We start from the raw sequence: 24,422 nt of genomic DNA, 5'->3' as shown, positions 1-24,422 counted from the left end.
AAAGCTGGGTGTTCTCTGCGTGTCTGGGCTGAGGGCTGCGGGGAGGTGGGAGCTGTCTGGTACTGGCTGGGCAGGTGCTCAGGCCCCTGGGTCTTCACAGCTCCTGGAGAAAGCCGAAGCCGTCTTCGCTGGGGCCTCTCTCGGCTACGGAAGGACAAGGGGTCATCACAGCCAGACCTCTCTGCCAGCGTCCAGGAGGATTTGGGTCACCAATATGTGCGCAGCGAGTCAGGTAAGAGGCCTGCTGGGTGACTAGGCCCTTCCCACCCCAGGGGAAAGTCCTAGCTGGGTGGGAGATGGACCATCCTGAGGAGCCCTGGCAGAGGTGCCAGGGACTGGGAGTCAGGAAAACAACAGTAGCAGCAGCTGCCATTAATTCGCAATACAAAGTGTCATTAAACACTTCACAAGCACTGCCTTACTCACCCCTCCCACAGTGTTGAGGGACTATCGGTATGAAGTCTGCATTTTACAGGTGAGGAAACAGAGGCTCAGCCATGCTAAGTAAGTAGTTTATGGAAGGCACAGAGCTGGTAGTAAGTGCGGCAGACAGAGACGTGGACCGTGCGACCCTGGGCAGCCAGACCCCAGAAGCAGCTTTGGGACACCATACTGCCTTTCTTTGGCTAGCATCCTCCCTCATGAGAGAGTCTAGAAGGTTTCTGTAACTGTCCCCACAGCCCCCATGCTGATGTGTGTACGCTCAAATGTGCATGCAAAGACATTCTTTCTCTCCCCTCCTAGAGGCCCACAATCTGGTCTGTGCCTCCAAGTCTCCATTTCTCTATAGCCCTAAATACCTGACTACCCCTCTTGGCCCCCCTGCCCTTGCGGAAGGCACTTCTGCATGGTCAAGCAGCCTTCAGGGGGGAGGGGAACATGGGATATGCCCTGGTCTGTTTCTCTACCCAGGTGCCCCGGGCTGCAGAGAGGCAAGTATTCCCCACTTTGGGTTTCCCCAATCCCTCACTTGAAAATGGGGCAGTACTCAAGGACTACACACAAAGGCTTCAGGAGGCCAGGTTTCCCAGATCAGGATGCAGAAAGGAGCAGGCCCACCAAGCCGTATGCAGGATCTTTATCAGTCACCAGCTCTGTTCTCCAGTTTCCTGATAAAATTGCTCAGAACCCTTCCAGCCATGCTTTAGCTGGGCTTGAAGTGATTGTGTCTGGCCTTAGCCAGGGGAGCTGAGGCATCCTTTTTCTTGAGGCAGTGGGCAGTGGGGGCCGTAGTAAGGGAAGAGGAGGGAGGGAGGCCAGTTGGTGGGAGCAGGGGTGGAGAAGAAGAGGGAATGAGATAGAGAGAGAGAAGTCAGAACAGAGGCCTGGGGACAGCTGATCCCTTCCCATCTGGGGCCTCCCGCCCAGGTCTGTTTTGCTTGTTCAGCTGATTTCCTGCTGAGGCAGTGTCCCCTTACCTCATCCTCTCCCCCCTCCCTGCAGAAGGCTGTCCCATGTTCACTTTACCAACTAAACTAGCCCCTAGGGGGATAGAGGTAGGACTGGCAGCAGCGCCAGGGTCACCTTTCGCCTCTCCTCCTGGGCTCCCTCTCCCTCCCTCTTACCCAGCACCCTCACTTGGTCTGGAGGTGGCCACTGACGAAATGCATTCGCTCTGTGTTGTTGGCCCCTCAGTGTGAGACCCCTCCTTGGGGAACATGAGTGCAGGGGGCAGGCATGATGCCGTCCTGCCCATCCACTCCTGCCGAGCATTCTTCTCCTGCCCAGCTCATCCCAACGCCCACTCCTTCCTGGTCCTTCAGACAGGCAGCAGCTGGGGCTCCCAGGGGTATCTATGCCCACATGAAAAAAAAAATCCACCCACCCATACCTACCCCTAGTGGCCAGAACCAGATTGGGATATTCCTAAGGAGACATGCCCGGGAGCAGGAATGCTCGTCCTTATAGGACTAAGGAGCCACAGACTGGGTACACTAGGGCAGAGACCTCGGCCTATCTGCACCCCGGCCACGGCCCATTCAGCAGCCAGCTGAGAAGCCAGCTTTGCCGAAACAGTCTCTCTCTAGGAATCTGTGCCTGGCTCTCTACTGGGCATATTAACAAGTTAATAATCATAACAGCAGCAAGAGCTAACTTGAGACTTATTATTATGTTTTAGAGACGCATGATAAACACTTTACGTGCTTCTTATAATTTTCACAACTCTGTGAGCTTGGTGTTATTCTTTTCTTCAATTCACAGGCAAGACATGGTCCAAGGTCATGCGGTCACTGTCTCTTGCCCCTTCAAAAGCTCTCACTACTTAGCTGACCTGAAGGATTATCAGAAGGTCTAGATGAGGGGAAGAGGAGGCTGACACACTTCCGGGCTCTGCCCCAGTTTTGCCTTGATTTCAGATCTTTCGAGACTGCTTATTTTGATTGAACATTATGTTCACCCTCAGGAGTCTCAGTTCTGGGCACCGGCTCCTCTCACTTGCCCTGTGGTGCCCCAGAGGGAGTGGGTATGGCCAGATCTTAACCATTGCAGTTTTCCAATATTTATTTCTTTTTATTTTATTTAATGAATGTATATAAGAGCACTTAAATGTAGTGTCAGGCCCTGCTCTAAGTGGTTCACAAACACATGAGGTGACTACCAAGCATCTTCAATAGTCAGTGAAAGGAAGAGACTCACACAGTGAATGTCTGGGGAGAGTGATGCTCACCCCAGAGAACATCGGCATGGGGTTCTACCTTCTGCATCTGATTGGGAAGATACAACCTTTCACTCTGCTCCCCAGCTCTCACACAAATCCTCCCCTTCCTCATCAGTAAGTGAGCTGGGGTCCTCTCAGACCCATGGCTGTCTGCTCTCCCTCCAGACTTCCCCCCAGTCTTCCACATCAAACTCAAGGACCAGGTGCTGCTGGAGGGAGAGGCAGCCACCCTGCTCTGCCTGCCGGCAGCCTGCCCTGCACCCCACATCTCCTGGATGAAAGGTAAGTAGATTACTTCTTCTCAGAGAGGGACATAGGCAAGTGGCCACAAGGCCTGCAGATGCTTGGGGTGGGGGGAGTGGCAACCGGGGGGGACTGGAGGACCGCCTGCGCCCCTTCACTCGGCAGCCCCTCTTCCTCCTCCTTGCCCCCAGATAAGCAGTCCCTGCGGTCAGAGCCCTCGGTGGTCATCGTGTCCTGCAAAGACGGGCGGCAGCTGCTGAGTATCCCCCGGGCGGGCAAGCGGCATGCTGGGCTCTATGAGTGCTCAGCCACCAACGTCCTAGGCAGCGTCACCAGCTCTTGTACCGTGGCTGTGGCTCGTGAGCCCGGGGCAGGGACCAAGGGGGGCAGTGATGGAGGATGTCGGGGCAGGGCTAGATGGGCCCTAAATGGGAACTTAGGGGCTCACTGGGGCTCCCCTCCTTTTGCCAGGTGTCCCAGGAAAACTAGCTCCTCCCGAGGTGCCCCAGACCTACCAAGACACAGCGCTGGTGCTCTGGAAGCCAGGAGACAGCAGGGCACCCTGCACGTACACGCTGGAGCGGCGGGTGGCTGGTGAGGGACTGTGGAGGCTGGTGGGGGGAGAGGGGAGCAGGTGGAAGGCGGAGAAGCCTGGAGACAAGTGCCCTTCCCTGGCAGAGGTCCCGTCCCTGGGCTCCTTACAGAAACATTGGGCCACTCCTTCCGTGACCTCAGCCTCTCCCTCATGCGGCCTGCAGGGGAGTCATCCTGGCACCCTGTGAGCTCAGGCATCCCTGACTGTTACCACAACGTGACCCACCTACCAATCGGTGTGACCGTGAGGTTCCGTGTGGCCTGTGCCAACCGCGCTGGACAAGGGCCTTTCAGCAACCCTTCTGAGAAGGTCTTCATCAGGGGCATGCAAGGTGAGTGGAGTGGGGGGCAACAGAGAAGGAAGGGGACCCTGAACCCATGGTCCACCTCCTCAGAGCACCACGGTTTTGCCCTCAGGGGCGCCATGATCATGATTTTCCTTTTCTCCACTTAGATTCCTCAGCTCTGTCACCGGCTGCTCACCAAGATGCCCCTGTTACCTCAGGGCTAACCAGGGCCCCACCTCCTGACTCTCCTACCTCACTAGCCCCATCCCCAACCCCCACTGCATCCCCTGCTCCCCCAGGCCCCCAGTCAGCTGTTTTCAGCCCTTCATCTCCCCCAAGACCCCCTAGCCAGGCCTTGTCCTCATTCAAGGCTGTGGGTCCACCGCCCCAAACCCCACCACGAAAGCACAGGGGCCTGCAGGCTGCCCGGCAAGCAGAGCCCACCCCACCCAGTGCCCACGTTCCCCTGAGTGAGCCCGAGTCTTCCGTCCCTGACACTGGGACCCCGACCGCAGCCTCCACCCCTCAAGCAGTTAAACCAGTGTCTTCCTCTACTCCCTTGTATATGGTAACCTCCTTTGTGTCTGCGCCACCAGCCCCTGAACCCCCAGCCCCTGAGCCCCCTCCTGAGCCCACCAAGGTAACTGTGAGGACCCTCAGCCCAGCCAAGGAGGTGGTCAGTTCCCCCAGGGGTGGTTCCCCCAGCCCTCCAGGGCCAGGGCCGGAGGGCACTACTCTTCGGCAGGGCCTCCCTCAGAAGCCCTACACCTTCCTGGAGGAGAAGGCCAGGCAAGTAGGGCCTGGGAAAGGAAGGAGGGCAGAGGGGGGAGTGGGCAGAGCGTAAGGGACACAGGGATCGGGGAGAAGACCAGACTGCCTGGCCGGGGTTGGGGAGGAGCTGAGATCTGGGTCCTCAGAACTATTGAGTTCAAATTTTCTCTGGGCCAGGCACTGTGCTAAGCTCTGTACCCATATGATCTCATTTAATCTTCACAACTTGGAGTAGGAGCCACTGCGTCATTATTATCACCCATTTCACAGATGGGAAAACTGAGGTTAGAGAGGTTATGGGATTTGCCTAAGGTATAGAGCCACCGAGTGGTAGAACTGGGACTAGAACCCAAACTGCTAAGATTGAACTCCAGAGCCCATACTTGGAACCACTGCTTTCTTGCCTCCCGGGCTCCTTGCTCCCCCCACTCCCTTAGCGGGCACAATGGAGGTGTTCCCCTCTCTCCTCTGAGCCTGTGGTGTTCCTCCAACACATAGGGGCCGCTTTGGTGTAGTGCGCTCCTGCCGGGAGAATGCCACCGGGCGCACGTTCGTGGCCAAGATCGTGCCCTATGCTGCCGAGGGCAAGAGGCGGGTCCTGCAGGAGTACGAGGTGCTGCGCACGCTGCACCACGAGCGGCTCATGTCGCTGCACGAGGCCTACATCACCCCGCGTTACCTCGTGCTCATCACTGAGAGCTGCGGCAACCGGGAGCTGCTCTGTGGGCTCAGCGACAGGTAGCTAGCTGGGCACCCTGGGGGAGTAGGGAGCAAGCGAGATTGGGGGAGCTGGGCTGAGATATCACCTGCCTCCCCCGGGCCCACCCCAGGTTCCGATATTCGGAGGATGACGTGGCCACCTACGTGGTGCAGTTGCTGCAAGGCCTGGACTACCTCCACGGCCGACACGTGCTGCACCTGGATATCAAGCCAGACAACCTACTGCTGGCCCCTGACAACGCCCTCAAGATCGTGGACTTCGGCAGTGCCCAGCCCTACAACCCCCAGGCCCTGCGGCCCCTCGGCCACCGCACGGGCACACTGGAGTTTATGGGTGAGGGCACTGTGGCAGCTAAGGGGTTGGGGTACTGCCAAAAGGACAGCAGCCAGAGCTCACCCCGCTTCACCCACATATGTGCTATTTATTGAGTGCTTACTGTATGCAAGCAATGAACAAAGTCCATTCCATGTTTTTTTTTTCCCTTCAATTTATCTTTATAATAGTGCTGGAGATTTGCATAACATTACCCCCATTTTACAGATAAGGAAACAGTCATAGTGAGGTTATTTGTCCAATATCAGAGTCCTTAATGGTCAAGCCAGAATTTGATAAAGCTGGAGAGACAGGAGAATCAATTATCAATTTATAAAAATAAGGAAAACCAGCTACCATTTAGCTACCTGCTAAATACTTTATGTTCATTATCTCTATTCCTTAGAGTTATTCTGCAAGCCATACTTTACAAATGAAGACATAGAAAGGCAGATTTAGTACATTGCCCAGGGTCTTATAGCTAGAAGGGGCAGGCTTGGAATTAGAGCCAACCAGGCCAATATCAAAGGCTCTTAATCTTTGTGTTAGCCATACTCTTTGTGAATGGCCTCCCTACCTCTGAGTTGATCCAAGGGAGCCAGTGACCCTGGTTCTCAGTAACTCTGTAGTTCTGGGAGCCCCCACCATTGGTGCCTGATTCTTTAGATGACCCACATCTTCCCTGAGGGCCACCCCACTCCCATCCTGCCTGCTGTCATCCAGGGCCTGCTGCTCTGGTTGGACTTATTGTCTGGTGACCTGGGCATTGTCCTGCTCCTTGAGCCCCCAGGGGCCTCCCCTGTCTCTCTCCACTTCCCTGCCGCTAGGAAACTGGTTCAACTTGGCCTCTGTCTCCTGTCAGCTCCTGAGATGGTGAAGGGAGAACCCATCGGCTCTGCCACAGATATCTGGGGAGTGGGTGTGCTCACTTATATCATGTGAGTGCCCCCGAGACCCACCTTCTACCTACACCCTCTGCCCCCTCCCCACCTGCCCAGCACACACGTGAATGTGCACATGCATGCACACACGTGTGTGCGTGGAGGTACAAGTAGCCCTGTCCTTCAGTGCCGTGCCCCTCAGAACCCCCACACTGACGTCCCCTTGCACCTGTGAGTTGACCCTCAGTTCACATGTGTCAACTTAACTTTCTCCACCACAGGCTCAGTGGACACTCCCCGTTTTATGAGCCAGACCCCCAAGAAACAGAGGCTCGTATTGTGGGGGGCCGCTTTGATGCCTTCCAGCTATACCCCAACACCTCCCAAAGCGCCACCCTCTTCTTGCGAAAGGTCCTCTTAGTGCACCCCTGGTAAGTAGGCCTCACACCTGCCAACCCTTCAGCATTTCCTGCCCCTGGCCTTGGACTGCCCTGGCCCAGCAGTAAATGGTTGTACTGCCCACCATTTAAAGCTTATCAGAGCCCTGTGACATAGGCAGAATCACTGTCCCCATTCCAGAGATTGGGAAACTGAGCCTCAGATTTGCCCAAGGTCACTCACTAGGGATAAATCCAGTCCTGGGACTCTGATCACGGGGGGGGGACAGAACCCTGCCCTGCTCCAGGCCATCCCCCTAGGCTCACCATCCCTGGCCTGGCCTGGCAGGAGCCGGCCCTCCCTGCAGGACTGCCTGGCCCACCCGTGGCTTCAAGACGCCTACCTGATGAAGCTGCGCCGCCAGACGCTCACCTTCACCACCAACCGGCTCAAGGAGTTTCTGGGTGAGCAGCGGCGCCGAAGGGCCGAGGCCGCCACCCGTCACAAGGTGCTGCTCCGCTCCTACCCAGGCAGCCCCTAGCGGCTCGGACCACAGCCTGGCCCCGGGCCTCCACTCGGGGCTCCTGCTGATGCCGCAGGACATTCCAGGGCCCACACTGAGCCGGGTGGGCCCGGGGCTTCGGACACCACCAGCAGCAACATCCGGCCGGGCTATTACCTCATGGACCTGTGGGGACGGAGGCCCTGGGCTTTGGCCAATGCCACCAGGCCAGAGCCAGAGTGGGAGACTCATTGGCCAGGCTGGGCTGAGTTAGGATCAGGAAGAGGGGCACGAATGGAATGGGGAAGTGAGAGAAAAAGGATGGGAAACTCTAGGAAGGTTCTGGGAGTGCATTTGGGGGAAAATCAACAGAGGAGGGTGTGAGTGGCTAGAGAGGTGGAAAAGGAAAGAGCCCAGGGCATCAAGGCCATAGGCTGGGAATGAGTGTCAATGAAGCAGGGACAGGACATAGAGACAATGTCAAGGTGCCAAAGGCAGCAGGTAAGAGAAGGCGGTGAGGTGGGTGAGGAAGAGGAGAGAGGACTCAGGTGGGGATGGGATAGGCCAGCTGCCAGCGTCCCAGAAGAAACATGAAGGGCTGGAGGCAGAAGGCAGTGGTCACTCAAGCCAGTACTCTCTTCCTGTCCTGGTGGATACAGCTCTGGGCACTCTGTGCTGGCCTAAGGATGTCCCCACTGCCCCTCTGTGGCCTTCACCCTTCTTCCCATTCATATTTATTTATTTATTGACTTTTATGAAGTTTCCCTTCCATCCAATCCCTATTGCTCATGTTGTCCTGACCATCCCCTAGCCATCCAGCTGTCTGTGCAGCTGTCTGTCTGTCACAAAGAAAATAAAAACAACAAGCAGCAGGACCTACGTGTGGTCTATGGGGAGAGATGGCTCGGGGTGCAGGGTGCTGGGGCAGGAGCATTCCAGCCTTCTGCGGGCCAGCGAGAGCCTGGCTATACCAGGGAGCACCTTCAAAACTCTTCCCCCGCCTTCCTCAACCCTCCCGGCCCCTTATTTCTCCCTTATTCCTGGTGGGAGGAAAGACTTTGGTCTGCTTCTCCCTCTGAAATTTCTGGAATCCTGGCAGGACCACTGAATCCCCACCACCACCCTCTAACCAGACTCTGGTGGCCCCCACCTCGTCTCACATGTTCTGTCATCATACCTTGGAGGATGCTGGGCCCCAGAGTGGACTGGCCCACACCCCAATCCTAGCTCAGCCTCCTTCACGCTGCTCAGAAGACTGGCTAGCTCTGGTCCTGACCCCTGGAGGTCATCATGATGATTGGTGAGAGCAGGTGGTGTGAAGAGCTGCAGAGGAGGCCTGGGCAGGCCCATGCCCACGCTGTCAGTGTTAGAGCACCAATCAGGGTACCAGCTGCCCAGGGCAGCTGTGAGTGGCTCTGGTCAGCGGGTCTGCTGTGGTGGGGCCGCAGACAATCATTTTCCTAGGCCCCACGGATACTCAGCCTGGACCTCTGGTCCCCACTACAAGCTTGGGGGTCTGCTGGTTATGAAGACACCTCAATCTAGCTGCTCCCCTGCAATGCCGCAGAATGTTAACTGGGTCCTAGAACTGAGCTTCCCTGCTCTGAGGTGAGGTGAGGGGAAAGCCAGTTCTCCTTGGATCCAGAGGGACTGTCTTTCCTCCTTTAACCCTTGAAAACTCTGTTCTTGACAAAGTGACAGGAATACAGTGTCCACCACGAGCAAAGAGCTGGTGCTTGTATGTTACCGATCAAGGTTGAGGGCCCCTCGGCCAGAGCCCAAACAACCCTCTGCTTAGCCCAGTACAGCCTCTCTGGCTTCTCAGGACCCCAGGGAGGAGGCAGTCCCTACCATCATAAAATAGCAGGATGTTAAAGCACCTGGAAGGGACCAGAGAGACACCTTGCTCACCTGTCATTTTAGTGATGAAGATATACAGTTTGCCTGTGAGGATCTCTAATCCCCTATTCACTGCAAGTGTTTTCATATAAAAATGAGGTGCCTGAACTCATATCTTGATAAATGGTAAAAATTTCTCTACCATCCCCCCTCTGATCTTGAGCTTCCTTCCCATCTCCATTGGAAATGACATGTGAACTGCTTGTTCCAAACCCAGAGGAGCAAAGGTAATTTTTGTCAGCAGAGCTGTGTCAAAATTACTCTGATCAAAATGTGACAGTGCTCCACACCTGGGCGGGCAGTTACAGTCAATGGAAGCAATGCTATACCTGGTGACCTGGCCTGGGCAGACTGAACTCTGAGTATGTCCCAGAGGGTCTAACCTTACCCCTTCACCCCAAGTGGTCTGATGCCCCTATGCACCAGCTTTGCCCCACAATGAGCTCGAGCCAACCTAAAGTTTCTGAGTCACTATTAGTGCCATGCTCCAAGGACAGTGCAGCTTGGCCAGACTCTATCATGTCACATGGAGGAGACTGAGTGGAGATGGGTGGCAGGAGGGGATGCTATTCTCAAAAATCTTAAGGTCCCCTCTAGGTTTATCTCAGTTTACCACCAGAGGGCACAGTGAAGAAATGACTACCCTAGACTCTTCTGCTGGGAGGGGGAGAGTAAGGTGCTTCTGGATTGGTCCTGACAGCCACATGGTCCTCGTATAATTGGCTAGATAGGCAGTGAAGTCCGCTGCTACTCTTGCTTCATTTAGGGACAACCCTGCAAATACTGGCACCCTTAACCTACGGTGTCTCCGGGAAGGGCACATTGTCCCATTGTCCAGAGACTGACCTGAGTGTAAAGTTGCTCCTACAGGAAGCTGAATCTCCTGTTGGCCTGGGGCCTCATCTGGTCCTCCCGGGAGTGGGATGGATGTCCTCTGTCCTGGGAGGGGTGGGGCCATGTCCAGCTGTCCCAGCACTGACGTGAGGTGCACCCCAGAGCCGCTCAGGTTTCCCTCGTGCCCTGCCTGTCCCAGTGCCTGAGCCAGCATCCCAGGCATCCTCAGGCTAAATAAGGAGCCTGCTTGGGTCAGGGGGCGGGCGCTGGGGTCCCGGGGGGCTCGGGGCAACCACGCCAAACAAGGCAAGGAAGGGAGCCATGTATAAAACCAGGGCCCAGGGCTGAACGCCTGCCCGCGCTGCTAGTGCACCTTCCAGAAGGGCTCCGTGCAGCCCGCTACCCAGGCAGTTGACTTAGGTCGCGAAGTGGATCACTCCCTGCCCCACGGTGAGTCCCAATCCTCAGACCGGCCCTAGACACTCCCACACCAGGTATGTCCTTAATCCGAAGGGAAAAGCCTGAAAGTCTCAATCTCTGGGTCAGACCAGACTCCCCTCGTCGTGTTTGTTTTCCGCTCCCCAGATGTCCAAAGCAGCTCCCGCCAAAAAATCTGCGGCTGCGGCCCCGCCTCCCGGATGTACCCTGGATATTAACGATCCCCAGGTCCAGAAAGCGGCCATTCGTATCCAGGCTTCTTACAGGGGCCACAGGTGAGGTGGAGCCCTGGAGCCCTCGGAAGGAAAAGAGCTGTAGAAATCGCATTCCTGCATCAGGGATTGGGGTGGGGAGTGGGAGGTACGGAGCACAATGCCATAGACCGCTAGGGTGACTGGATTTAGGGAAGAGCGGATACCGAGGTGTGGACGGGTGACTGACAAATCATTTTATTAGGTTAACGATTCCCTCAACCCCATGTTTAAGGATCTAGTAGGCCGGGGATGGGGGCAGAATAAGGTGTGCGGGCAGACAGGTGGGAACAGTGTCATGGGAGCTCTGGGCCCCGATCCCGCCCGCGGGTAGGTCCCGGAAGGAGCTGCGGGAGAAGGGGCCGCCGCGAGTGCTGGAGCCGCTGAAGGACGTGGTGTTGATCGAGGGCAGCGCGGCTAAGCTGACTTGCCGCATTTCGGCTTTCCCGGACCCATTCATCCGCTGGAGCAAGGATGGCAACGAGCTGCGCGACGGGCCCAAGTATCGCTACGTCTTTGAGGACCCTGATGTGGTCGCGTTGGTGGTGCGCGATGGAGAGCTGGCGGACTTGGGCCAGTACAGCATCAACGTAACCAACCCCTTCGGCCAGTGCTCCGACTCGGCGCGCATCCTCGTGGAAGGTACGCGCGCCCCCGGTGCAGTGCCACAGAGCGGAACAGCACCACCCCGCGGGCGTCCGCAGCGGGGTCCGGCTGCGCATTCCGCGCTGGGCCTAGCCGAATCCGGGTGGGGATGTGGCCAGCCCAGCCCAGCCCCAGCAGAGCCTGAGGCATAGAGCAGGGCGCAGCGCGGGTAGCTCTTCTCTATCTCGGGATCGCGTCCCACCCGGGCTAAGAAGTCTCTATGGGCTTCAATCACTTGACTTCAAGGCCCGAAGGTCACAGTGAGCCAGAGTTAGGCAGAGCCAGGGTTAGACAGAGCCCTGGTCTTCCGACTCCCAACCCTGGGCGATTTCCACTACCTGAAGCTGTCTCCAAGGAACTTTGAGATGTGTGAACATTCCTGGGCTTTCACTCCGTAGTATTCTTTTGCTTCTCCATTCAACCCCATAAATTAGGAGGGGCAGAGAGTAGTCTCGTTTAACTGAGTTATTGAAGCCCCAGAGACGCTAAAGACTTCCCCAACGTCAAACTGCGAGTTTAAATCCATCTCGTATTTAAGACCGGTGTTAGCTGAGGAGGTGATGTCCTTTCCCTGCCCCACCCTAGGTCCTTCACTAGGTCGCATTCCCTTTCCCTTCCTCTAGTCCCGGCGAAAATTCAAAAGGGACCAGATAACACTAAGGCGCGCAAAGGCACCACGGTGAAGCTGACTGCAGAGATCTTGGGCGAGCCAGCGCCCGACGTGGGCTGGGCCAAGGACGGGGAGGACATCGAGGAGGACGACAGGCGAGGGCGGGAACCTGCTGCAAGGGGAGGGCCTGGAGCTGGGAGCCTGGGCGGGACGGGGCCAAGAAAATCGGTGCAAGTAGGACCGGGGCGGGGAACTGGGAGGCGTACAGAGCTGGCTAATTAGCCTGGCCCCGCCCCGCCTCCTTCCCCCGCAGGGTGTTCTTCGAGATAGGCAGTACCACCACGACGCTGACCATCCGCCGGGCCACACCCCAGGACAGCGGCAAGTACGAGGTGTACGTGGAGAACAGCCTGGGCATGGACCAGAGCTTCGCTCGCGTGGACGTGGCCTGAAAGGGACTCTCGGATCTTTCACTCTGGCTCCAAGCCTGGGGGTGGGTGGCACCAACAACCCCTCTCCACCTTGCTTAATAAAGCTGCTCTCTCTGACCTTCCGCATTTATTCTCATCTTTTGAGTGCCGTTTCCTCTCCCTAGCACACACACCCACACTTATTTCAGAACTGCACATCGAGGTCACAGAATGTTGGGATCAGAGGGAAGTTTTGAGAGTGCCTAGTCCAGTGCCTCACTTTACAGACAGTAAGTCCAGGACAAGCTTCTCTTGTGGTTGGAAGTTTCATCAGTTCTCAGCGGGAAAGGCAGAGGCTTCTGTGACTCCGCTTTCTCTTCTTTTGTATGCTTCAAACCTCACCCTCTGCTGGGGGCGTTTGCGCGCTGGCCACGCCCGTTTCAAGGCTGACCACACCCCCTTCTCGTCTTTAGCCCGGCTTCTCCCTGAGACCAAGTTCTCTACTTTAGCTGCTACGCCTGGGCCCATTCCCAGACACCTCCCGGTCTTAATTCGCGTCCCGGCCTTTGCTTCTCAGGTCCCATCCTTCTTTTCATTTAGACCCGCCCTTCCGATCCCTTGGCCAAGTCCCCGAGTCCTCTCCTAAGTTCCAAGCTCTCTCCTCAAAAGTGGGGAAGTAGCTTAAGAACTACAATTCCCGGCAGACTCTGCGAAGTTCTCGCGAGTGGCGAGAAGACACGTGCGCGGAAAGAGCGAGCAGTAGCCGGCAGCAGAGCCGAAATAAAGGGGAGTGGTGGTAAAAAGCTCTGATGGAGGGTTGGCAAAAGCGGTGGAGGGCAGGGGACAGCCCTTAGAGGGCGGCTCGGAGATCCCGGCTGGCTCTTCGCACATCCGGCGCTTTGCTGGTCCCACAACTCCTGGATACGCGAGGTTAGGGTTTACCACAGTCAGTTGTGAGGTTCAGAGTGTCTGCAGTCAGTCCTGTGAATCCAGAGATTCAGCACTTGTTAGTACTGGGACTCGAGGTTGGTATGTTAAGTGTTTGGGATGCTAAGGGAACCTGTCTTTTGATTCAGGGTTCGTCACCTAGAGGTTAGTCTTAGGATTTAGGTTCAGCGTTATAGGTTTTTGCTAGGGTTTGGATTTGTCAGATGCAGATCAGTGTTTAATACTTGAAATTCATTCTTAGTATTGTAGTTAAATATTTGGGGCTTACTCAAGATTTGTATTCAGGGTTCACTATTGGGGTTCAGGGATTAACATCTAGAATGAGGATGCAACAATTTGGGAATTGGTAGGTTTTTGGTTTTGTTTTGTTTTTTAGGTTTGGAATGTGAGGTCTATCACTGAGTTTGAGTGTAGCGAGTTTGTGGCCAGAGGGAAGTCTGTTAGAGATCAAATTGCCAGGTGTGGATTTCAGAATTTGGTAGGAATCACTGTGGGGTTTGAAGACCAACTGGAATCTGGGCGGGGATCTGAGATGTGTGAGATCTGTGAGGTGTTGTTCCTAGGGAGGGACTATGTTGAATTTTGAATTTGCATACCGGGAAAGAGAGGGCCTAGTGTTGCTATTTGGGGTTTGGGATTTGGTTGAGGTATGAGTGGGGTCCTGGGTTAGGGTGCAAGATCTGAAGCCGACTTTTCTTTTGGGATTTGAGGTTTAGGTAGCAATCGTCATCATGCTTAAAGCTGTGATCCTGATTGGAGGTCCTCAAAAGGGTGAGGAGCCGGGGAATGAGGGGAGGAGATTGGGCTGGAGTGGTTGGTGGGCCAGGGGCAGAGGGAGGCTGAAAGCTGAAATGTGCTTCTCTCTCCCAGGGACTCGCTTCAGGCCTTTATCTTTTGAGGTGCCCAAACCTCTGTTTCCAGTGGCAGGGGTCCCTATGATCCAGCACCACATTGAAGCCTGTGCCCAGGTAATTCCATAGGCTCCCCTTTACTACCTCACTTCCTGCGTTGCATATTTTCCCCTTTCCAACCATGATATCTTCTCACCAGGCATAACTCCAGGGACCACCAGTTACAGATGACAATGTGAATGGCGTCCCCCCGGCTCCCCCTAAGTTGTGCAATGCAGCTGTCTTCCCCTAATCTAGTCTCTCATCTGCCCTGTTCTTGCTTGATTTCATTCCAGTTTTTACAGCATGGAATGTGAGATTAGGCAGGAATCTTAGAGACAAACTTAAATCCTTAACATGGAAAACCTTAATGATAACAAAGCACAGAATCATACTACTCTTGCTCACTATGGAGCTAATTTTTTTATTGCTTTTGGTATCGAGACAGGCAAGGTTTTGATTTGAGTCCAGTTTCTGCCTGCTATAAGGAATTTAGCAAATTTCTCGCCCTTTCTCAGCCTTAGTTTCCTTATTGGTAAAGTGGGGTTATTAGACATACTTTGTAGTTGTAGCAAAGCTTAGAGATGATGTTTTTATAAAGTACCTAGTACAATATAGGCACTTGATAAATGGTATCCTTACCTCACGCTGATCTCAAGCTCAGATTGACAGATAATAAATATGGGGGGAAATGAATGGATTATTCTTTAATACAGCATGGTAGGCAAAATCTTTTCTAGGGTGAACCCCACTTCAAATGTAGGGATGTGGGGTAAAATAATAGAATAATAAAAGATTGCAAGATCGGAGACTGAGACTTCCTCTGACTTCCTCATTGTCCAAAGGAGAAATCAGGCCAGCATGGTAAAGTAAGTGCCCAGGTCCCCCCAGCTGAGATTAAAACTGTGATCTCTGGACTTTGGGCTAGGACCAGGGATTTCTCCCTCCTATCATTCCCTCCAATCAGATATGTTTTTTCTCCCAACCTCTTCCCTTGTCTTCAGGTCCCTGGGATGCAGGAGATTCTGCTCATTGGCTTCTACCAACCTGATGAGCCTCTTACTCGGTTCCTAGAAGCTGCCCAACAAGAGTTTAACCTCCCTGTCAGGTCAGGTGTTTGTGCTTATGTGCTGCATGGTGGTGGGGGAGTGGTGTCCTAGGTGTCTTTGTTTTCTCTCTGAGTTCTCTGGAGTGGGTTCAGTCAGCATTTGCCAGAAGTTGCCCTCATACACTGGGAAAATTCTTATTTGGGCATCCCTGAAACCCTGATTATATTGTTTCTCTGTGGGCCTTAGGCAGGTGTATCCTAGGAACAGGAGGGATCTGGTCCCCAGGCCCATGGCATCTGTCTCCTCTGATCTCACTGAGCTGGCTCTGGGTTCTCGGGGGACAGGTATCTGCAGGAATTTGCCCCCCTGGGCACAGGAGGTGGTCTCTATCATTTCCGGGACCAGATCCTGGCTGGGAGCCCTGAGGCCTTCTTCGTGCTCAACGCTGATGTCTGCTCTGACTTCCCCTTGAGTGACATGTTGGCTGCCCACAGACACCAACCTCACCCTTTCTTGCTCCTGGGCACCACGGTGAGGGGCCCTGGAGGGCTGGAGGGTGTCAAGGGGATGATCCAGAGTTTCCTGAAATGCAGGGTGTCAGGGAGGCGAGGCCAGCACAGGGAGTTGGAGTGGGCACGGGCATTAGGAGGGAAAGGTGCCAGAAACCCCAGCAGCAGTGGAGGTGGTGGTCGAGACCCCAAGCCCTTTGGTTGCTCAGAAGTAGGGAGGGGGAAGGCAGCTCTCAGTTCTTGCCCCAGCTGAAGGCTTGTCAGTGGTGGAGCTGCGTGCCAGGTGCTATGGCAGAGGGAAAGCAAGAAAGAAAATAGACCTTGCTGCCCTGGAGCAGGCAGGTCACTGTCTTGATGCGTCTATCTTTCAGGCTAACAGGACGCAATCTCTCAACTATGGCTGCATCGTAGAGAATCCACAGACGCATGAAGTGAGAGCAAAGAGAGAGCTGGCTGGGTGCCTACTGTGTTTATCCTCATTCTCCCACCAGTCAGCCTCTAGAGAATGCTGGAATGCTATGGGGTGGGCCCCAGTCTTATCAAACAGGTGGGGCACACCCTCTTCTATGCCTTTAAGAAAGATCAGTGAAGAGGTAACAGTGAATTTCAATGGGTGTGGTACTCCAGCAGATGTATACACAAAAGGGGCCTAACCCAGCCCACCTAGGGGAGTGTGCGGTGGGTTTCCTGGAGGAGGTGAGGTCTGAACTGAGTTAAATTTGTCAAGATGAAGGAGACCGGAAGACACTGCAGATAGAGGGAACAGTATCGGCAAAGGCACAGAGGCAGAAATAGCATAGTATCTCCAGAATTATGGAGGTGGGAACCTAATCGACAAGGCAGATGGTCTCTGTCCCAGTCTCTGAAACTCTCCGCCCTCGAGCCTAACTGACTTCCACACACCCCTTTTTTTCTGTTCAAGCTTTAATATTAAAAATACTTATGAACCCACCTACACATACACACATTAAGTTTTGTGTTAGGTGCTAGCTAGGTGTGAGAAACACGGCCAGGAAGACACAATCCATGCCTCTCCTGAGACTGAGGCCTCAGGAACCGTCAGTCTAGTAGGAGACCGTCAAAAACCAACCACTGCAGATGACACAAGCGCTGCGGGCGAGGTACAGCCAGAGGACAGGAGGGCCCGGAGCTGAGAAGCTAACTCCGGGGTAGACAAGAGTGTACTCAGAGAGGGAGTGACAATGTCCACTGGGTTTTGAAAGCTGCATTTTCCAGATGAAGAGTTTGTTAAGGGCGTTCCAGGCACTGGCGTGCAATGGCTTGGATTTGTGTTCTTGGAGCGGCTGGGAGGTGGGGAGGATCGGGAAGGGGAAGGCGTGTAGTTTGGACTTATCTTGAAGGTGAAGTTGAAGGGCAGTGGCAAGATGGCACCCTGCATTTTAGGAAGCCCTTACCATGGCAGCAGGGAGGACCTAGAGATCAGTGAGTGTTAGGGGATCATGGCAGTGGCCTCTTTTCTACTGACCCTAGCCCATTCTGTCCTCAGGTCCTGCACTACGTGGAGAAACCCAGCACTTTCGTTAGTGACATCATCAACTGTGGCATCTACCTCTTTTCCCCGGAAGCCCTGAGGCCCCTTCGGGATGTCTTCTATCGTAATCAGCAGGACGGGCAACTGTGAGGCGGGCCCCATAGCTCTGTAACCCCAAGTAGCTTCAGTCACAGCTCCCCGCCCCCAGTCTGCTGTCTCCATCTCAACTTGCTCACCTCTCTCCTCCCTTCTCCCTTCTACTTGTCATCTCCAGCCGAGCCTCCCCAGTCCCTCCCCTTGTAACCTCATTCTGTCCCTCTTCCTTATCCATCCCAGTTCCTCCTCTGTCACCGCCTGCCCACTCCCCTTCTGGTCCATTTCTCTCAAGCCCTGAGTGTCCCAGAGATGTCTTTCAGAACAGATGGTAACACACACACTTGGGCACACACACGCTTGGGTGCAGACACACACATGTACATTCAAGCTGAGGAAGCTACCCTTGGAGCATAGTGTCCCAGAGCCCTGCTTGCAACAAGCCTCAGTCTCACGGTGGTCCTCCTAGCCCTGGGAACTGTTCCCTTCTTCGGCTCCCCTGCTTTCATTCCTTCTCATGCCTCATTCACTCATAACTGTCTTCTCACTCCCATTCATATCTCTGCTTCTTTCCATCTCTCCTGGCCTCTCTGTTTCTGCTGAGCTGGCATCTCTACCATCTCTCTCCCTCTCTTTCTATGACTGTCTCTGCCCTCACCAGCTGCCTTCCTCTGGGGTGAGTCTGTCTGTGTTTCATTCCATCCAGTGAGAGGGAGGGTGAGCTGGAGGTGGGGTTAAGAGGTATGGATGGGGAGGAGACTGGGAAAGTTGGGGGAAGCTGAGTCTGGTCAAACTCTTTCTGGGCCTGGAGCAGGATGGGCAGCAGGTTTACACCCGGGGCTCCCTTAGGATAGCACCCCAGCTGGGAGAGTGAGGGAGTGACATGTGTGAGCAGTGGGAGAGCTTCCTGGGATAGGAGCATCCCTTTGGAGAGAATGTGACCAGACTTCAAGAGGGGGTGGTGGCGTTCCCTTTGAGTCCCATTTCTAAGAGACTGTGTTGGCCCCCGGTTGGGCTCAGGGTGGGAACAGATATCAAGCATCCTTTCTTTGCCAGGGAGGACTCTTCCGGTCTGTGGCGGGGGGCAGGCACCATCCGCCTGGAGCAGGATGTGTTCTCAGCCCTGGCTGGGCAGGGCCAGATTTACGTGCACCTCACTGATGGTATCTGGAGCCAGATCAAGTCTGCAGGGTATGGGGGCCCTCTGATGAGGTGGCTGGGTCACCTAGGGGTTGAGATTTCTGAGCGGTGGGGACAGGCTCTGCTGGCCCCTGAGCCCCTGCTCCCCTTCGTGTCCCCCAGCTCAGCCCTCTACGCCTCCCGCCTCTATCTGGGCCGGTACCAGCTCACTCACCCAGAATACCTGGCCAAGCACAGCCCCGGGGGGCCCCGGATCCGAGGTACCCATTCAGCCCCAATTCCTAGCCCTCTGCCTCCAACCCCAGTCCCTTCTGCCCTCAGAGCCATGACTCCTGACCTCAGTCCAGAGGTGAAATTTCAATCCCTGCCCTCTCCAAACCAAATATGGTTTGGGGTATTCGTCCCCAGGTCCTCTCTTCTGCTTCTAGGAAATGTATACATCCACCCAACGGCTAAGGTGGCCCCATCGGCTGTGGTAAGTGGTGGCCCAGCCCAGGACGAGGAAGGTGGCTGTCAGGATGGGTGGGACGGTTCCGATACCTCCTAAGCCCCAGTACTGGTCTCCGCGTTGTCACAGCCTGTCATGCGGCCTCAAGCAGGTCCCTTCCCCCTTATCTGTTACATGAGGGGATTGGATTTGGGGTCCTCCAAGCCCCTCCAAGGCTTATGGTTATGTTCCTTCCCACAGCTGGGCCCCAACGTCTCCATCGGGGAGGGAGTGACTGTGGGCGAGGGCGTGCGGCTCCGAGAGAGCATTGTCCTCCATGGAGCCACACTGCAGGTAACCAACCACCTGGACACACACAGCAGGGCGTGGTACCCCAGGGGCCAAGGGGAGATGCAGGCCATGGGCTCTGCATCTCGCCCCTTCCCACCCCCTAACCTCATACTGTTCTATTTGGCAGGAGCACACATGTGTTCTGCACAGCATCGTGGGCTGGGGGAGCACCGTGGGGCGCTGGGCCCGTGTGGAGGGCACCCCCAACGACCCCAATCCCAATGACCCCCGAGCCCACATGGACAGTGAGAGCCTCTTCAAGGATGGGAAGCTGCTGCCTGCTATCACCATCCTGGGTATGGCTTCCCAGGGGCACAGGGCTGTGAGAAACCTCCACAGGTGATGGGCGGATGCTATGGGGAGCATTTGTGTGCGTGTGTGTGTGTGCGCGCACGCATGCATGTGTGCGTGTGTGTGTTTTCCTTTAGCAAACATTTACCAAGTGCCTGCTGTGTGCCAGGCCCTGTGTGAGTCACTGGGGGCATGAGGCCAGAGCACAGATGGGCAGAGAGGGATCCCTCCCGATGGCGGTGGCCCCACCCTCCTTGCCCCTTCCCTCCCCTCCCCATGGCTTCCCCCGGTGCCCTCGTCCATGCTGCAGGCTGCCGAGTCCGGATCCCTGCTGAGGTGCTCATCCTGAACTCGATTGTTCTGCCACACAAGGAGCTGAGCCGAAGCTTTACCAACCAGATCATCCTCTGAGGGGGGCTGCCAGAAGGCCCCCCCAGCTCCTACCCCTCCAGTCTCTGTCTAGAATGGACCCGAGGAAGCCAGGCAGGATCTTCATGCACCGGGAGCAAGGGGGTGGGCAGACTCCTGGCCGCACTCTCCACTCCCTAATAAACCCCGTGAACCTTGGAGCCAGCATGGACTCCGCTTGTGCCTGGGCTGGAGGTGGGGGCGGAAGGGGGGCAGCTGAGTCAGGCCCCCCCACATTAGCATTTAAATTGGAGTCGTCGCTGCGGGCTCATGAATAATGAATCTGGAGCCCTGGTAAATCTCCCCCTCCCACTGCCTCAGCCTCTCTTGCTGCTCCGGAGGAAGGCCCTCAAGGCTCCCAGCCTGCCTGGCCCCCGCCTTCACCCCTACCCTGATGCTGCCTGCCTGCCTGCCTCCCTGTTCCTCTTCACTGGGCCTGGCTTGGGCCCCAGAGTGGAAGGCTTCCGAAGGGACGGGTGAAGGATTTCAGCTGGGAAGTGGGGTGCGGGCGGCAGGCACAGGGACTGACTGGGAGCCGCAGCCCCGAGATTTGATCACCTGGCACCCACCGCCTTCCGTTTCTGCCCAGCCCACGCCCCAGCCTGGTTTCTGCTTTGCCAGCTACATTTGCTCCTAGCCCAGCTTTTGGCAGGGTTAGGGGTTTCTCCTTCACCACTGGATGCCTGGTGTCTGTCTTCCACTCTGGCAGGTAGGGTGGGCCTAGCTGGTGTCTTTCCTTCCATAACCACAGCAGGCAGTGCTATTCCGAGAGGGATGGGTACCTGGCCACCTCCCACCACCCTGGCTTTGCTCTTTGGGAGGGCCCACATTCCTGAAACCCTTGAGAAACTGGGCATCTCTCGTGTTGGCTCATGACCCCCGCATGCCCCTCTCGGTGCCCCCCCCTTCCCCAGCTGTGGGTGCAAAGCTTAGTTGCCAGATGAGCTGGTAATGATCGTAATCTGCTAATTGAGAGGAATCTAATTACCCGAAGAGAATGGGGGGGCAGGGCGTGGGTGGGAGGAGGAGGGGGTCCTGGCAGCAGGCATGGGTGGCAGCGGCAGGGTGCCGGGCCTTGTTATCAGCACCAGGGTCTGGGACAGAACCCAAGATTTCGTAGCTGGGCTGTTAGGAAGATGGCTTGCTTTCGAGCTGGGCTGAGGGTCACATGGGGATTGGGCTAGATGTGACCTCCCAGCCCCTCGGGCCCTGCAGGATATGTGAGAGCACCTGTGAAATGACCCAGGGTTTTTGCATCCTGACATCTAACCTGCCTTGACTCAGGTTCCTGCCTACAGCCCAGACCTTCCATCATCCCTGCAGCATCCTGGGAGGAGGCTGCAGATCCCTACTCTGGGCCTGGGGTCAACTCCCTGAGGAGGAGGCTGGGAGAGGGGTGGGCCACAGGGCCAGGGGCTGAGTCCCCTCCCTTTCATTCTCCCCCCCACCCCCAGTCCTGACCCTTCTGTTCCGAGTGGTTGGCAGAGGCCATGGCAGCTCCATCATAAATATGATAATTTAATTATTTTCTCAGCAAAACACCGTGAAATCCAATAAGTCTGTGTCAGGCCCTGCCCCCCCCCCCCGGGAGCCCCCTCCTAGGCCCAGTGGGGGTGGAGACATGGTGGGGTGAGGCACTGCAAGGGGAAAGGGTCAAGGTTTGAAGCAGGAGGAGCTAGCGCAGCTGAGGTCTTTGTACCATGCCCCCAGGTTGATGGAGTCACTGGTGTGTAGGTGTGTGTGAGCGCACGCACATGTGTGCGTGCATAGGGGAGGTGGACTAAGATAGAAGTTGTAATGCCTCCCACTGCTCTCCAGCCTTGTCTGCCCCGGGAGGGGCTTCGCGCCCCATCATCTCTTGAGGTCACAGCTCAAGGCCCAAGATGTGGGAGCGCCCTGCTTCTCTATCACCTCTGGAACCTCATTGTCCCTGTAGGGTTAGGAGGGTGCTGGGCCCCTGGCAGGGTAGAGAAGGGAGAACCAAGGGAACTGGGGTGGGAAGTGGGGGATGAACGGGGCGGGGGGGGGGGTGGATGATGTGTGGGAGGGGTGCGCTCCTGCCATTAGTGCTTTTATCGGTTTCCATAAAAAGATTATTCTGTAAAATCAGCGAGAGGGAGCGAGCTAGGGGCCGGGAGGGGGGTGGGTCCCTGGCACCAAGTTGGATGGGGCGACTGGGGAGGAAAGCTGGGGATGGGCCTGAATATGGAGAGCGATTTGGATGGGCTTCAGGAGCCAGCCAGGGGGAGAGGCCTAGCCAAGAACACAGATTGGGAACAGGCTGGCCAGGACAGGGCGGGGCGGGGCAGGGCCTTCATCTCCTTTCTGTCCCTTCCGTGGGGCTTCCTGGGGCCTCCGTCCACCCCCATCTCCATCTCCTCCTCCCGGCACTTAGCAGCTATTACCGGGGGAGCAGATTGCAGAGCCCCCCTCGCCCCCCTCGCCACCCCCCTCCCCCGGAAGCAGGCACAGCTGGGGCCCTGCCACATCTGCCGCATCAGCACGGAGCACAGCTGGGCGTGCCCAGAGCCACGGTCCCCAAAACACAAAGGGGGGCGGGGGCCAAGGAGAGCCCGAACCCCGGAGAGAGACACACTGACACCTCTGCCAACAGACACACACTCCTCGAGGCGAAGCTACACCCACCACCACACACGCTCCCTCGTGCGCAGAGACAGAACTGACAAACACGAAATTACTCCATCCCGCCCACCACCCCCGCTCCCCTCCCCCCGCCCCCTCTTCCTCCTCCTCTCCCCTCCAGGCTCCCCGCCGCCAGCCACCATGGCCACCTCTGGACTGCCCTGGACTCTCTGGAGGGAGCAGGGGTCTCACCCTCCCCAAGTGCATCCTTCTGGGAGGCTTGGGGGACAGGAGGGCTGGGGGTCGCAAGGAGCTTCCGGTCCGAGCAGGAGGCTGGAGAAGCCACCTGCCATGCCCATACCCCTCGCCACAAAGAAACCCCATTTGCAACACTGGTCCTCGCCACCCTGCTCACGATGGGGTCTCCATCCCAGAGTGGGCTGGCTGGGCCCCTGGACAGTCGTTACCCGTGACACTGGGTTTCATAGCCCACCTCAAGGAGGCGCTGCATGCCCTCAGTCTCTTAACAGGAGCTCAGCGGCTCCCAGGGCGCCCGCCACTTACCCCACCCCCAACAATCGACCAGCACCCTACCCTCAGCAATGCACCCATCCACTTAGCTCTGCTACCCCTGACTGCAGGGGCTCACTAGTGATGAAAGAGAACCCCCTCCTCAGGAGAGATAAGCAGGGGACCCTTCTTTCCTCCCTCTTTCCTAGGCGATGACCACTTCCTGGCCCCCGATGGCGGCCCTTGTTTCTCCCACTCATCTCCTTGGCCCCGATGTCTTGCCCTCAGCCCTCTCCTCCCTGCCCCGCCTTCCCGTGTCCCAGGCCTCACCCCGCCCCTGCCCCTCAGCTTTAATCCCTCCTGCTGCCGGCTGCCTTATCTGTTCCCAGCAGCTTTCCCTGCTCAAAGCCCTCTCCCCCTCCTTCTCCGATCCTCTTCCCCTCTCCTTCCCTGGCTCTCTCCTCTCCGACCAGCACCACCCCCCGGCCTGTCTCAGCCTCTCAGGCCCCGACATGGCTCCTGGATGACCCCAGACCCGTACCCCAATGCCCTTTGCCCTCTCTCCGGCCTCAGTTCTGAGGCTGCCAGCTGCCCACTCACTCCTACACTGGCCTCTCCCCACCACCCCTCCTGCTAAGGCCCCACAGACTCGGTCGGTTTCTGTCCAGCCAAGTTTTTCATCTTTCTTCCCTGCTTTCCCTTTCCTGGTCCCCTCCCCAGTTCCTCCAGCTGCCCCTCAACCTTGACCCTGGTCTGCTTCAGTACCAGTGACCCATTGTCTTGGGCATCCCAAAAAGGGATGGGGGTTGTTGCCACAAGCCACGGGAGAGCAGTCAGAGCTGGGCTGACCCCTAGGATGGGGTCAGGGGTGCAGAGTGTTGGCCAGCCGCCGTGGGGGTAAAGGCCTGGTGGTGGGACTTTAACCCTCCTAAGTCGCTTCAGATCATGGCTGGGCCTCCCCAACCCCCTTCTCTGGGACTCTCATTAACCGCTTCTCCTGCCTGGTCCGCAGCATAAATAACCCAGATAAATCAGCCGCCGTCCGCCCCCCGCCCCTCGGCCCCCGCACAGCCCGTTTGTCACCGCCGCTCGCTCAGCAGCCAGGCCTGGCCCAGTCCTGGCCTCCACCCCCCATCCGTGTCCCTTCCTGCTCACATCTGTCTTGCATTGGCTCATCCCTTGATCCAAAGCAGAGCCAGGTCCGGGACAGGTGTTTGAGCTAGTGAGGGTGGCAAGGGGGTGTCCTTTGGGACCAGGGGGCGGCTAGGGAGTCTCTAGAGTGCTGTCAGGAGTTTG

General features: G+C 56.5%; 3 protein-coding genes across 12 annotated transcripts in view; all 3 read left to right on the top strand.

Moving 5' to 3' along the window:
* SPEG (striated muscle enriched protein kinase) overlaps positions 1–8,223 on the top strand; it is a 54,787-nt gene extending 46,564 nt beyond the window's left edge. For 7 of the 8 annotated variants that reach the window (XM_036236595.1, XM_036236596.1, XM_036236597.1 and 4 more), the window contains 11 exons: positions 101–232; positions 2,825–2,941; positions 3,094–3,261; positions 3,374–3,496; positions 3,607–3,828; positions 3,951–4,572; positions 5,053–5,292; positions 5,385–5,608; positions 6,450–6,525; positions 6,750–6,899; positions 7,195–8,223. In XM_036236595.1, coding sequence (XP_036092488.1) covers positions 101–232; positions 2,825–2,941; positions 3,094–3,261; positions 3,374–3,496; positions 3,607–3,828; positions 3,951–4,572; positions 5,053–5,292; positions 5,385–5,608; positions 6,450–6,525; positions 6,750–6,899; positions 7,195–7,387 — 2,267 coding nt within the window. In that variant the 3' untranslated portion in view covers positions 7,388–8,223. The remainder of the gene's footprint in view (positions 1–100; positions 233–2,824; positions 2,942–3,093; positions 3,262–3,373; positions 3,497–3,606; positions 3,829–3,950; positions 4,573–5,052; positions 5,293–5,384; positions 5,609–6,449; positions 6,526–6,749; positions 6,900–7,194) is intronic. The other variant, XM_016156825.2, reaches the window with a different exon arrangement.
* Positions 8,224–10,439: 2,216 nt separating this feature from the next.
* SPEGNB (SPEG neighbor) lies at positions 10,440–12,852 on the top strand. Its single transcript, XM_016156870.2, has 5 exons — positions 10,440–10,531; positions 10,667–10,794; positions 11,105–11,412; positions 12,039–12,180; positions 12,339–12,852. The coding sequence occupies exons 2-5, from the start codon at positions 10,667–10,669 to the stop codon at positions 12,475–12,477; spliced, it is 717 nt and encodes a 238-aa protein (XP_016012356.1). The 5' UTR covers positions 10,440–10,531; the 3' UTR covers positions 12,478–12,852.
* Positions 12,853–13,030: 178 nt separating this feature from the next.
* On the top strand, positions 13,031–20,198 carry GMPPA (GDP-mannose pyrophosphorylase A). Of its 3 annotated transcripts, none has more exons than XM_036237121.1 (13): positions 13,031–13,365; positions 14,094–14,154; positions 14,254–14,351; positions 15,278–15,381; positions 15,667–15,853; positions 16,203–16,262; positions 17,339–17,469; positions 18,473–18,607; positions 18,719–18,816; positions 18,985–19,031; positions 19,245–19,337; positions 19,462–19,630; positions 19,936–20,198. In XM_036237121.1, exons 2-13 carry the CDS (start codon positions 14,115–14,117, stop codon positions 20,034–20,036), a joined length of 1,263 nt encoding a protein of 420 aa, XP_036093014.1. In that variant the 5' UTR covers positions 13,031–13,365; positions 14,094–14,114; the 3' UTR covers positions 20,037–20,198. The 3 variants fall into 3 exon arrangements, with proteins under 3 accessions (XP_036093014.1, XP_036093013.1, XP_016012355.1); XM_036237120.1 differs by having other exon boundaries at positions 13,031–13,842; XM_016156869.2 differs by having other exon boundaries at positions 13,032–13,460.
* Positions 20,199–24,422: the final 4,224 nt, after the last annotated feature.

Source organism: Rousettus aegyptiacus, unplaced genomic scaffold (genome assembly GCF_014176215.1).
Source record: "Rousettus aegyptiacus isolate mRouAeg1 unplaced genomic scaffold, mRouAeg1.p scaffold_m13_p_2, whole genome shotgun sequence".
Classification (NCBI taxonomy): domain Eukaryota; kingdom Metazoa; phylum Chordata; class Mammalia; order Chiroptera; family Pteropodidae; genus Rousettus; species Rousettus aegyptiacus.
Note: the sequence above shows the minus strand (reverse complement) of the source record. Positions and strands in the feature narration are given on the sequence as shown.

What these genes read in the sequence shown, in the direction of transcription:
- SPEGNB (XM_016156870.2), top strand. Translation starts at nt 10,667, where the DNA reads ATGTCCAAAGCAGCTCCCGCCAAAAAATCTGCGGCTGCGGCCCCGCCT. An exon ending in GCTTCTTACAGGGGCCACAG is followed by an intron (nt 10,795 to 11,104) that starts GTGAGGTGGAGC and finishes GCCCGCGGGTAG; the next exon opens with GTCCCGGAAGGAGCTGCGGG. An exon ending in GACATCGAGGAGGACGACAG is followed by an intron (nt 12,181 to 12,338) that starts GCGAGGGCGGGA and finishes CTTCCCCCGCAG; the next exon opens with GGTGTTCTTCGAGATAGGCA.
- GMPPA (XM_036237121.1), top strand. Translation starts at nt 14,115, where the DNA reads ATGCTTAAAGCTGTGATCCTGATTGGAGGTCCTCAAAAGG. An exon ending in AGAATCCACAGACGCATGAA is followed by an intron (nt 16,263 to 17,338) that starts GTGAGAGCAAAG and finishes TTCTGTCCTCAG; the next exon opens with GTCCTGCACTACGTGGAGAA. An exon ending in AATCAGCAGGACGGGCAACT is followed by an intron (nt 17,470 to 18,472) that starts GTGAGGCGGGCC and finishes TTTCTTTGCCAG; the next exon opens with GGAGGACTCTTCCGGTCTGT.